The following is a 12,421-nucleotide window of genomic DNA, read 5'->3' as shown; positions in this document are numbered from 1 at the left end:
TTTATTTAGTCATACAGAGCAATCTTGTCCAGATTAATGACAGAACATGGTGTCGTTGGTGATGTTTTAATTGTACGTACTGTGGCTGAACCTCCAAGATCTTTGAGTTTTCATCCCCTGGGCCCAAAGCCACATCCTCCACTTTCTCAGAGCGAGTACAGGGGAAAAAAAATTTCCAATCACCACTGTGGTTGAAGCCAAAGACTCAATCTGTCACGAAAACCTGCTGTGACTGTGGCTCTGGATCAGCCAACATAGGATTTTTTGGCTGGAACTGCGGTGGCACGGGACATGTGGCACCAGAGAGCAAGAGCAGCTCAGGGCACGCAGCATTGCTCGGTGGGGGCATCACTGGGTTTTCAGCTTCAGGGAGCTTGGTCGGCACTGGGTACGCCATGTCGTGAGGCTGGGACTGTGCTGGACATTCAGCATCAGCAGATGGGATCCACCAATTCCATCGCTCGGAGGCCTGCTTCCTCCGACAGAGGATGGGAGGCAGCGGTAGCGATGATTCCTTGGGCTGGGAAGGCAATGACACTGAAGCGGGTTGTAGAGGTGAAGGAAGAGAACTCTCCACTGCAGAGCTGCTATTTCCAAACAGTTTATTTTGGAGGCTCTCCTTTAGCTGAGTTATCGTTTAAACCAGGGAAGGTGGACCGAGCCCCAGCTATTGACACTGGATATTGGGACATAGAATGACACCCTTGTGATGGGGAAGGAGCCTGAGCTAGTGCGTGAGGTTGAGAGATACCAGCTAGATATAGTCGGCTTCACCTCAACGCATGGCCTGGTCTCTGGAACCAGTCTCCTGGAGAGGGGCTAGACTCTGTTCCAGTCTGGAGTTGCCCTTGGTGATAGGCGGTGAACTGTGGTGGGTATTCTTGTAGCCCCCAAGCTTGCTTGCCTGTGCCTTCGGCCCGGGGAATGGGTCCTGACTGTTGTTTGCACCTATGCACCGAATGATAGTTCAGAGTACCCACCCTTCTTGGAGTTGCTAGGCAGGGTGCTCAAGTGTGCTCCATCCGGTGGCCATCCAGTTGAGGCTGTTGCTCAGAGCTGTGGCCGCAAGGTGGTTGGTGCCTGTCATGGTGGTAATCCCCCGAACCAGATGGTGGTCACTGGAGTTAAAGGGAGCCATCAATGAAGGAGGAGTCTTATAAGTTTTGTTTAGCCTGTGGGACTTTGGAGGCAGCTGATAGGTACCTGCAGGCCAAATGGAACAGGGTTTGGGTGGTGGCCAAAGCAAAAACTCAGGTGTGTGAGGAGTTCAGCCTCGAAGTGGCAAACCATCAGGTCACTCAGGAGGAGAAAGCGGTGCTCTACTCACATAGTTTATAGTGCAGGTGGAGTGCTGCTGACTTCAACTGAGGCTATAGTCAGGTTGTGGAAGGAATACTTTGAGGACCTCCTTAATCTCACTGACACACCTTCTGAGGTGGAAGAAGATTCTGGGGATGAGGGGGGATGACTCGCCCATCACTGGAGGTGAAGTCAGTGAGGTGGTTAAATAACTCTTTGGTGGCTGGGCCCCTGGGATGGACAAGATTCACCTTGAGTTCCTGAAGGCTCTGGATGTTGTAGGGTTGTCTTGGTTGACACACCTCTGCAACATCGTGTGGTGATCTGGGGTGGTGCTACTGGACTGGCAGACTGGGCTGGTGGGCCCTATCTTTAAGAAGGGAGACTGGAGGGTGTGCTTCATCTTTCAGGTTATCACACTCGTCAGCCTCCCCAGTAAGGTCTGTGCCAGGGTCCTGGAAGGGAGGGTCCATCCATTAGTCAAACTTTGGGTTCAAGAGGAACATGCGGTTTTTGTCCTGGTCTAAGAATGCTGGACCAGCTCTTCATCCTCTCGAGGATATTTGAGTGTGCGTGGGAGTTTGCCCAACCAGTCTACATGTGCTTTGTGGACTTGGAAAAGGCATTTGACTACTACTGGAGAGAGGGAAGCCTGGGCATCTCTGCTCAGGGTATCCTGTGGGAGGTCCTGCGGGAGTATGGGCTGTCTGGTCCATTGTTGCAGGCCATTTAGTCCCTATACAACTGCAGTGAGAGCTTGGTCCGCATAGCCGGCAATAAGTCGGACTCATTTTCTGTGGGTGTTGGAGTTCACCAGGGCTGCCCTTTGATTCTGTTCATAAGTTTTATGGACAGAATTTCTAGGCGTAGCCATGTGGTGGAAGAATTCTGCCTTGGTGGCCTCAGAATCTCATTTCTGCTCTTTGTGGATGATGCAGTCCTGTTGGCTTCATCAGGTGGTGGCCGCCAGCTCGCACTGGAACAGTTCACAGTCTAGTATGAAGTGGCTGGCATGAGAATCAGTACCTCTAAGTCAGTGGCCATGGTCCTCAGCCGGAAAAGAGTGGAGTGCCTTCTCCAGCTCAGGGACAGGGTTCCTGCCCCAGGTGGAGGGGTTTAAGTAACTCGGGGTCTCGTTCAAGAATGATGGGAGCAGGAGATAGACGGACGGATTGAGGCTGCTTCTGCAGTGATGCAGATGCTGTGCTGGTTTGTCGTGGTCAAAAGGGAGATGAGCGTGAAAGTGAAGCTGTCAATTTACCATCAGTCTACATCCCTACCCTCACCTATGGTCACGAGCTTTGGGTAGTGACTGAAAGAATAAGATCGTGAATACAAGCGGCAGAAATTAGCTTCCTCTGAAGGGTGGCTGGCCTCTCCCTTAGAAATAGGGTGAGTAGTGCTGCCATTCGGGAGGGGCTTAGAGTAAAGCTGCTGCTCCTCCACATCTAAAGGAGCCAGTTGAGATGGCTCAGGCATCTGACTAGAATGCCTCCTGGACCTCTTGGGTGAGGTGGCCTGGGAATGCCTTGGGGTTCCTTTGGTGGAGGTGGCTGGGGAGAGGGAAGTCTGGGCCTCTCTGCTTAGGCTGCAACCCCCGTGACCTGGCCCCAATAAGCAGAAGAAAATGGATGGATGGATGGAAAATTAAGTATACAATATGCATTAAGTATACAACAAGGAATTCAAAAATTTTTAAAAATCTTGAGTTAATAACATTTTATTTTATTAATATATTGAATAATATTATCAGTGTAAGACAAGACAAGTTTTTGATTTATACTTGTCAGAAATCTTTAGTTGGAAAGGGGAGCTGGCAGCTAACCCACAGATGAATTCATTTTAGGAGACTGTGACACCCTGTGATAGCTGGGCTGCTTCAGGAGGTCATGAGGGGAACGAGTTGCAGCTGTGCTGGCTGATTGGCCGCCAGTATTTAAGCTGCCAGCATCCGGGTTGTCTGGCTCTCTCTTTGGGGTTTTGCTTTCTTTTGATTGTTTCACACCATGCATCCAGACATAGCACACACTACTGACTTACACAGTTTGGGTTACGTTAATTATGTTACTTTAAATAAATAATCTTATTTATCATGTGTGGCCTCCTCCAGTTTGTCCTTCCCTTGAGCTGGGCTGTGACATGGTCTAGTTGCACCAGTGGGTTCTCGTCTTCACCTAAGTCTGTTTTAGCTCATCATAAGGCCTCATGCCCAAATGAATCGTGTGAAGGCCCAATTGCAATAGTGCCTTTTTTCTCTCTAGCGCCTCCTATACTATTGCAAACGAGTAGACCCACTGCTGTGTTTCACGTACATGCATGAAATTTAGTACACATATGTAATATTTCAAGACACACAAAAAATGCTCTACGCCCTACACCCAACAGGAAGTTTGCCATTTTGAGTTCCTTAGGCGATTATTGTGGTTTCCAGGTCTTGTAATTGTTTAACCCCGTCTTAGGGTTTCATGGGATCAACTTCTTATTTGGTTAGTCTAATCTATAACCCAGTCTCAATAGCTGGGGATCGGTCTGCAAGGAACTTGGCTTTTGGCCACTGCCCAGTACACATTGCACCCGACCCCTACAGCACCTCCTGCGAGTGGTGGGCCTACAGGAGGGCGAGCCAGTGTTGCATCTTCAGGTTGTGGCTGTCACCTGATGGTTTGCCAGATTTGCTCTAAGGCCATCAAAAAGTCTTCTTCCATAGCCTCACCGAACTCCTCCCACACACGAGTTTTTGCTTCGGCCACCACCCAAGCCGCATTCCGCTTGGCCTGCCAGTACGCATCAGCTGCCTCAGGAGTCCCACAGGCTAACCAAGCCCAATAGGACTCCTTTTTCAGTTTGATGGCTCCCTTCACCTCTGGTGGCCACCATTTGGTTCGGGGATTACCACCACGACAGGCACCAACTACCTTGCAGCCGAAGCTCTGAGCAGCAGCCTCAGCAACGGAGGTGCAGAACATGGTCCATTCTGACTTAATGTCCTCAACCTCCCTTGGAGTCCTGTCGAAGTTCTGCCAGAGGTGGGAGTTGAAGATCTCGTGGACTGGGGCCTCTGTCAGGCATTCCCAGTGCACTCTCACTATATTTTTAGGTGCATGGGGTCATTCCAGAGTCCTTAATTGCCACCTGATCCAACTCACCACCAGGTGGTGATTAGTTGACAGCTCAGCTCCTCTCTTCACCCGAGTATCCAGAACATACAGCTGTAAATCTGATGATACGCTTACAAAATTGATCATTGACCTGTGACCTAGGGTGTCCTGGTCCCATGTGCACTTTTGGACATCCTTATGTTCAAACATCAAACATCTTCCGGTAAGATGGCACCTGTGTTTGGCTTTGCCGCCGCCGGTCGCAGTTTGTTCTGCTCTGTGATTGTGCTATTTTTCTCTACTCTGCTGTTTCACTCTGTATCAGCGATGTTCTGCCTGCCTGCCTGGTTTATGATCACCAGACACTGTTGTCTATCCAATCCTCAATGATGGCTAAAGATACCTTATCTCCCGGTGACGGCAGTTTTCATCCTGTATTCCTGGGGATTGAAGCTAGGTCCGTCGTCCCTAATGTTGCCTTCATGGGGACTCGTGAATCTCAGAGGAGGAGTGGGAGACGAGAAGGTGTCCAGGTGAAGCTCAGACTGTTCTGGAATCGGGGTCTGGTGGGAATGCGACACCAAGCATTTCTGGTTTCATGTACTCGGTCGGTTTCCATGGAAGAGGATTATTCTTCAAAGTACTTGCTTGGATTTTCAGGGCCTGGCTGTGTGAGACTCTGTTATCTCAGGAGGGTTTTTCCAGACTCCCCTGCTGTTTGGCTTTTTGTCCCCTCAGTGAGTGAAATTACGAGGGTTGTGGTCAAAACCCTTAGTATCTACGTCTACGTCTAACTCGAACATCAGCTAAAAATCAGACTTCCCTCCTGCTAAGCCTGGTGCTATTTAATGCCCGATCAGTGACTAATAAATAGTTCGTGCTGAATGACTTTATACTCTCCCAAAAGTTGGATTTTTTATTCGTGACTCTGACTTTTCTTCCCTCATCGAGCTTTGCCCTGATGACTGTTTCTTCATCAGCCATCCTTTGGATGTCTGGCCATGGATGAGGTCTCGCTGCAGTGTTTTGGGACGGGTTCTCTTGTCGCTCAACAAAGGTCAGACACTTTTCTTCGTTTGAATTACAGCTGATTAAAATTGGAAACAAGGATCCTCTGTATTGTTCTGTGGTGTACCGTCCTCCTGCCCTGAGTAACACATTTTTAAAGGAATTTAGTGACTTCTTATCATCCACCATAAAGTTGTCCAGACTGGTCATAGTTGGAGATTTTAATATCCACATTGATGATGACTCTGACCTCTTCGCTAGAAGTTTCATCAGCGTTTTGGATTCTTTTAATTTTACTCAGCATGTGTCCAGCCCCACACATGCTAAAGGACATACTCTGGACCTTGTTTTTACTTTGGATTTAAATATTGATTCTATTTATTTGAAAGACATTTTTATTTCTGATCACCATTGTATTCTTTTTAACTTGTCTCACCATGTCACTCTGTCCCCTGTCAACCAGGTAGTTATTTCTCACATGTTAAACTCCTCTACTGCAGAGAAATTCTCTGACGGGTTTAATTTATTTTTAACTACATGTAATGATGTTGATCACTCAGCAAATCTTTTTAATGATCATTGTCTTTCCATTTTAAATGAAGTCTGTCCTGTTAAAATGAGATTAGCTCCTGCTTCAAAACCTTCACCCTCGGTAAATGACAGCATTCGCTGGTTAAAGCATGACTGTCATAAAGTTGAGCGTCTGTGGAAGAAAACTCATTTACATGTTCATTTGCTTCATTTAAAGGGTCTTTTAGTTTCTTTTAATAATGCAGTCAAAGATGCAAGGGTGGCCTACTTCTCAAGCTTGCTCATAAAGAGTAGAGGGAATCCAAAGGTGTTATTTGACACAATTACTAATATCCTTACTCCTGCTCTACCTGTTGTTCCAATTCCTTCAAATGAAGATTGTAATAATTTGTAATAATTGAAGCAGGGGCACTAATAAGATCCAGTGCCACAGGGGCAAGTTTTGGACAGACAACCTCTCCCGATCTCCAGAATTGCAATGTGCCTCATTAAAGATGCCATCTGTGACATCTTTGAGATACCTCTTCATTTTGGTCAACAGACTGTCGGTTCCATCACCCTGATTTGGCAATGACTCACTGACCTCAGGGATGCAAGGAAGCATAATTTCTGGAGGATGCAGCGGAGTTTGCTGCAGTTTCAGTGGCAATGACATCAGCCTGAGAAGCAGTAGCTGGGTTATACTGAGCTGCCAGGTTCTGTACTAAAGATTGTGCTGCACTTCTTAGTGCCACCATATCAGGTAATTGAAGAATTAGTGACACACTTGGATCCAATAGGCAGGGGAATCAGGGCTGAGAATGGCAGCAGAACGTTCTCTCAAGGACTTAAGCAGCACTTCAGTTGATGGTTTCCCAGCAGAAGTAGTTGAGAGAAGATGTGCCTCAAGGTTGAGCAGGCATAGCACTTCTTGTGAGAGTGACTGGCTGGTCTGTATGAATGGCAAAGGGCTCGAGCAGCTTGACCAGATTCTCCAGCTTAGTCCAATCACTTGTGAGAAGTGTGTCCATGCCCAGCTCCTCAAGTACTTGGTTTAGTTCAATTCTGATCTCCAGCAGTCTTCTCAGCATATCAAAGTTGTGCCACACATTTTGATTATTGCATCATTTGCCAGTAATGATTTCCTCACAGCGTGTACCAGCTTTCTTGCTCTTGATATGAGCAGCTCAGCAGTTGGGTGCTTCATGGCATCTTTTAGGGTGAGCTGAAGGGTGTGGGCCATGCACGGCATTCTCTAGAGCTTGTGCTCCCCATCATCTGGCAGGTCAAGTTCTTAACAACAAAAATGGAGAGAACAGACAAATGCATAACTTATTATCAACAAATGAAAACACACAAAAGAGTAGTACAGTTTAATAAAGAACGCCAATTTCCACAGGATAACATAATAATGATAATGATCATGTCAATGTGAAAGTTGTACCAATACCCATTGTAGGTAGCGCCGGTCTCTGGCTGCATGACTGCAGATGCTCGTCTCTGGATGAGTGATCTGGAACCATCATTTCATTGTGTGCCTTTTGCGCACAATGACAATGAGTTGAATCTAACATCTAACATCTAATTGTGTTAGACATTTTAAAAATTTTTGAGCAGTCTTAGATCAGTATGACATAGACTAATTGAGTCTAAAAACACAGGCTGCCAATAATATCTTAATATCATCAGAAAAATCAAGTGCATGCTTTTACTTTCTCTTTATTAATTATTTTGAGTTAATTTCAAAGCTTACATGATATCATTTAGACAATTTATATCCAAACAAAATCAATTAGACAAATGTATTTAGCACTAAAACCACACTCACCAAGGTTTCCAGTCCCTCCAAATCTCCTCCTCCTCGTTTGTCTCCTCCGACTCTGATTCTATCCAAAATTCATCTGGTCCATCTCTGGCACCTCCTGGATCCAACTGTGGAGTCCTCACTTTGGTCTTGCTTTCTCTCCTTAAGCAGCCGCACAGCTTTGACAATGTTGGAGCCCATTATCAGTCACAATGAACAGCTCCTTGTCTTCTCCTATACCCCATGCGTCTAATGTCTCATCAATGCAGTGATCAATGGTCTCCCCGGTGTGTGGGTGCTCCATTTTGTGTAGGTTCGGTGTAGGTTAAGGTTTCTTTCAGTTTGCTCTTCGCCTTCTCCATCTTTGCTCCAATTAGCTTATCTATTCTTGCAGCTCCGGGTGACTTAAATTTGGGTTCAAGCAAAAAGCAGTCGAGTCACACAGTCGTGTGGACATCCCAGTCTCAATAAATAAATCTGTCAATGCATACTCGCGCTTGCTGTGTTCATTTGTATTAACTTGCCAGCAGTTATTTTTTCACTGAAAACAGTCCATTATAGTCGTCACCTTGCTTGTTGACCACGACGTTGGTACTGTGTCAGACTTGGAGCTGCTTAGAGACGCTAGCTTAGTCAGATACTCACAATTGGCCGCCTTGTGCGTGCTTCTCAGGTGAACTTTGAGGTTGGTGGGATTTTTGCCCTCGAGCAGTGTTCCACACTGCCACAAGACACTTGCTTCCATCTGCCTTGCTACTGTATTCAAAGTAATCCCATATGGGATTCTGCTGCTTTTGCCCAACTTTTGCAGCTGCCATTATTTTGAAGACCGGCGCGGTTAGCATACAGAGTGAGGTGCTGTATGGCACATTTCATCTTTGTTTCTTGCAAACTCCCAGTCTTTGCTCTTCTGGGGTAGCTCTGTGATGGATCTGTCGACCGACATTCCTGCTGACATTGTGTGCTACCCGAACTGGTGGCATTCAAAGACAGCATTCTTTTGTGGGATGCAGTAGTCCCTGAAAGCTTTTATAATGTCCTCCGTCATTACTTAAACATTTGTTTGCTTCTTCACCGACGGTCTGAAGTTAAACAAATATGTAGGACCACTTTTTTGCATTTGTGCAATATTTCTAAAATTAGAAACATACTTTCTCAGAGTGATGCTGAAAAGCTAATTCATGCATTTATTACTTCTAGGCTGGACTATTGTAATTCATTATTATCAGGCTGTCCTAAAAGCTCCCTGAAAAGCCTTCAGCTGATCCAAAATGCTGCAGCTAGAGTACTGACAGGGACTAGAAAGAGAGAGCAGATTTCTCCCATATTGACTTCTCTTTATTGGCTCCCTGTTAAATCTAGAATAGAATTTAAAATCCTTCTCCTCATATACAATGTCTTGAATAATGAGGCCCCATTTTATCTTAAAGTGGCCTAGGCCTATAGCAGCATAACTAAGGGACTGTTCAGGGTCACCTGATCCAGCCCTAACTATAAGCTTGATCAAAAAGGAAAGTTTTAAGCCTAATCTTAAAAATAGTTCCACAGAAGAGGGGCCTAAAAGCTGAAGGCTCTGCCTCCCACTCTACTCTTAAGTATCCTAGGAACCACAAGTAAGCCAGCAGTCTGAGAGTGAAGTGCTCTGTTGGGGTGATACGGTACTTTGAGATAAGATAAGGCCTGATTATTCAAACCTTGTATGTAAGAAGGATTTTAAAATAAATCCTGGATTTAATAGGGAGCCAATGAAGAGAAGCTAATATGGGAGAAATTTGCTCTCTCATTGTCAGCCAGCCACTGTGGATTTTTTTTTCTCAAGAGATTCAGATTTAGTTAAAGGTTCAATACTTCATTGGCATGTCAACATTATCTATAGGAATGTGTTTGAGTAAATTGAGCCCTCTTCTTAATCATGATATATGGTATTGAAGAGAATAATAATACAGGCATGATATACTTAAAGTTAGATAAACCCACCAAAAAATGTTTCGTACTTTTAAAATTACTTTTAATTATTTACAGTATAGTATATATAGTACAGTATAGTAGGAATGTCATCGATGAAACCCTTTGTGACTGGCCTTGGTGTTGCTAATACTAATGACGTAGGAGCAGCCTGAAAAGATATAAAACAGGTGGTGGTGCTGCATGTCATAGTGGGAGGAGGGTGTAGGAGGTCAACTCAGTGAGGGAGTTCTATGTTTGCACTGCATGTCATCATATTCATTTAGATTTTCCTTGTTCTGTGAAGCAGCGTAAGGTAAAAGTTCAACACAACAGATAATGTAATGTGATGTTGTTTATTCCAATATGATAATCTTTAATATTGCTTATTTGATTGTAAATCAATGAGACAGACTTTTTAATATTTGCATCCTGAATGTGTTTTGTCACACAAAACAAACAGCAATGTCTAATTTAACAACTTTCTCTTATTTCATTCTTGGAGCTTATTTGAATGTTGGAAAGTTACAATATTTCTATTTCACAATAACTGCTCTGCTTTACTTTGTTATAGTTTTTGTAAACACGTCACTGATTGTGATTATCTGTGTGAACAGAAGCTTACATGAACCTATGTACATGTTTCTGTGCAGCCTGTTTGTAAATGAGCTGTATGGTAGTACAGGGCTGTTTCCATTCCTCCTGATTCAGATCCTCTCTGATGTTCACACTGTTTCTGCTCCTCTGTGCTTCCTGCAGATTTTCTGTGTTCACACATATGGAAGTATAGAGTTTTCAAACTTAGCCGTCATGTCTTATGACAGATATCTTGCTATTTGTTCTCCTCTACATTATAAAACACAAATGACATCTAACAATACAGCTATTCTTATTATTGTGGTATGGGTGTACTCGTTAGTGAAATTTATTATTCATTTGTCCTTAAACCTGCGTCTGACCCTGTGTGGAAATGTTTTAAACAGTTTGTATTGTCAGAATTATCCAGTTGTTAAGTTGGCATGTTCTGACACACAGGTGAATAATATTTATGGGATTTTAGGTATTTTTCTTTCGCTTGTTGTCCCTCTTTTCCCAGTCCTGTTCTCTTACATGAGAATCTTGAAAGTGTGTTTTTCTGGCTCCAAAGAGGCGAGACAAAAAAGTGTCAGTACCTGCACACCTCAGCTTGTGTCGCTCTTGAATTTTTCCTTTGGTTGCTGTTTTGAAATATTTCAGAGCAGATTTGATACGACCAGCTTACCCATCGCACTGCGACTCTTCCTGTCTCTGTATTTTCTCATGATGCAACCGATTTTGAATCCGATTGTGTACGGAATACAAATGTCAAAAATCAGAGATGTTTATAAACATGTGATCTGTTCTAATATTTCATGTAGGTGCAGTAAAGCTTAAGTTACCTTGAAATGTACTATCTATAAACATGTTAAATCAATAAATATATGAAAATGTCTCCCTGTCAATATCAACATGAAACTGAAACATAATACATTTAGAACAGAATGTGCATTATATTATAATTATTAATAAAAACACCTGGCATGGTTTTAAATGGAATTAACATCTGTTCAATTAAAAAAAAGACAAATACAGTGGATGTCTGCTGCTGAAGATAAATATTTTCAGCATTTTTATGCCCTGTATCATATTTTCAACCAAAAGGCAATTTGCAGCACTTTACTCACTGTCACTGACAAACACAATAAATATGGATTAGGGAAAATTATGTATAAAATATTCATGACAACAAGAAAACTAAAAACTAAAAATCTTAATGAGTTACCATTCTATTTTATTAATACATTAAATTTTATCAATATAATACAAAGTAAAAGACAAACTGAAACGATTTCTCTTTTTGATTTATACTCGTCAGAAATGTTCATTTGGATTACTTCAGTTTTACAGGCTCATGGTCCAGTTGCACCCGTGGGTTCTGGTCTTGACCTAAGGCTGTTTTAGCTCATCATAAGGCATAATCCACATTTGAGTCCTCTTCTGAATGATGACAGAATGATCCGGCCAGCCGGACTCAGCGCACACAGCTTCTCTTCAAGGAGACCTCTCCTCCTTGGGGGAGCAGCTACAAAAGCACGAGCTTTGGTATCTAATGGCAGATCAAGTTTCCGTTTCTTGTCAGATAACTCGGACGTTTTGTGTAAATGTCATGTTCACAGAGTCAAACTTCATCCACAGTTTCACAGTTGGGGGAATTCTCAAACTCACCTGAAGCTGTGTCACCTCTGTCAGTCCCCTCACACAGCCTCCTCCATACCAAGGTTATTATGGTTAACAAAAACGAACGAAACAATTAAAACTGAAATTCAAAAAAAATTTTTGTTAACTGAAATAAATAAAAATAATAATAATTAAAAGGAAAAAATTATGACTAACTAAAACTATACTGTGTGTTTACAAAACTAAATAAAACAAACTGAAATTATAGATAAAATTATGTTCGTTTTCATTATTTTATTTCAAAGCCTTGACGATTGATATGAAATCTTTCTTCCACTCTAGCAGTTTAATCTGGGAGCACCCATATGGCAGCTGTGTCCTTGTGTGTGCATGTGTGTACGAGCACTGTGCTGGTCTGAGGCCACCCACAGCACTGAACAACTGAGGCCAAACATCCCAACCGTGTGCCAAACCCCACAGGAGGAAGACAGAAGCCCTAGACAAAGCACCCACACCAAGGGGGCAAGAGCCGCCAGAGGCCAGCCCCCCCAGCATAAGCCAA

The 12,421-nt window shown here is 43.7% G+C and overlaps 1 protein-coding gene across 1 annotated transcript; it reads left to right on the top strand.

Moving 5' to 3' along the window:
- The first annotated feature begins 10,128 nt into the window (after positions 1 to 10,128).
- On the top strand, positions 10,129 to 11,076 carry LOC115790123 (olfactory receptor 6C74-like). The gene has a single exon (XM_030743793.1). The coding sequence runs from the start codon at positions 10,129 to 10,131 to the stop codon at positions 11,074 to 11,076; it is 948 nt and encodes a 315-aa protein (XP_030599653.1).
- The last annotated feature ends 1,345 nt before the right edge of the window (positions 11,077 to 12,421 follow it).

Source organism: Archocentrus centrarchus, chromosome 13 (assembly GCF_007364275.1).
Source record: "Archocentrus centrarchus isolate MPI-CPG fArcCen1 chromosome 13, fArcCen1, whole genome shotgun sequence".
Classification (NCBI taxonomy): domain Eukaryota; kingdom Metazoa; phylum Chordata; class Actinopteri; order Cichliformes; family Cichlidae; genus Archocentrus; species Archocentrus centrarchus.
The sequence above is the reverse complement of the archived record's forward strand: the minus strand, read 5'-3'. Positions and strand labels throughout refer to the sequence as shown.

Bases quoted from the DNA above. Each gene is read 5' to 3' on its own strand.
- LOC115790123 (XM_030743793.1), top strand. From the start codon at position 10,129: ATGTCTAATTTAACAACTTTCTCTTATTTCATTCTTGGAGCTTATTTG.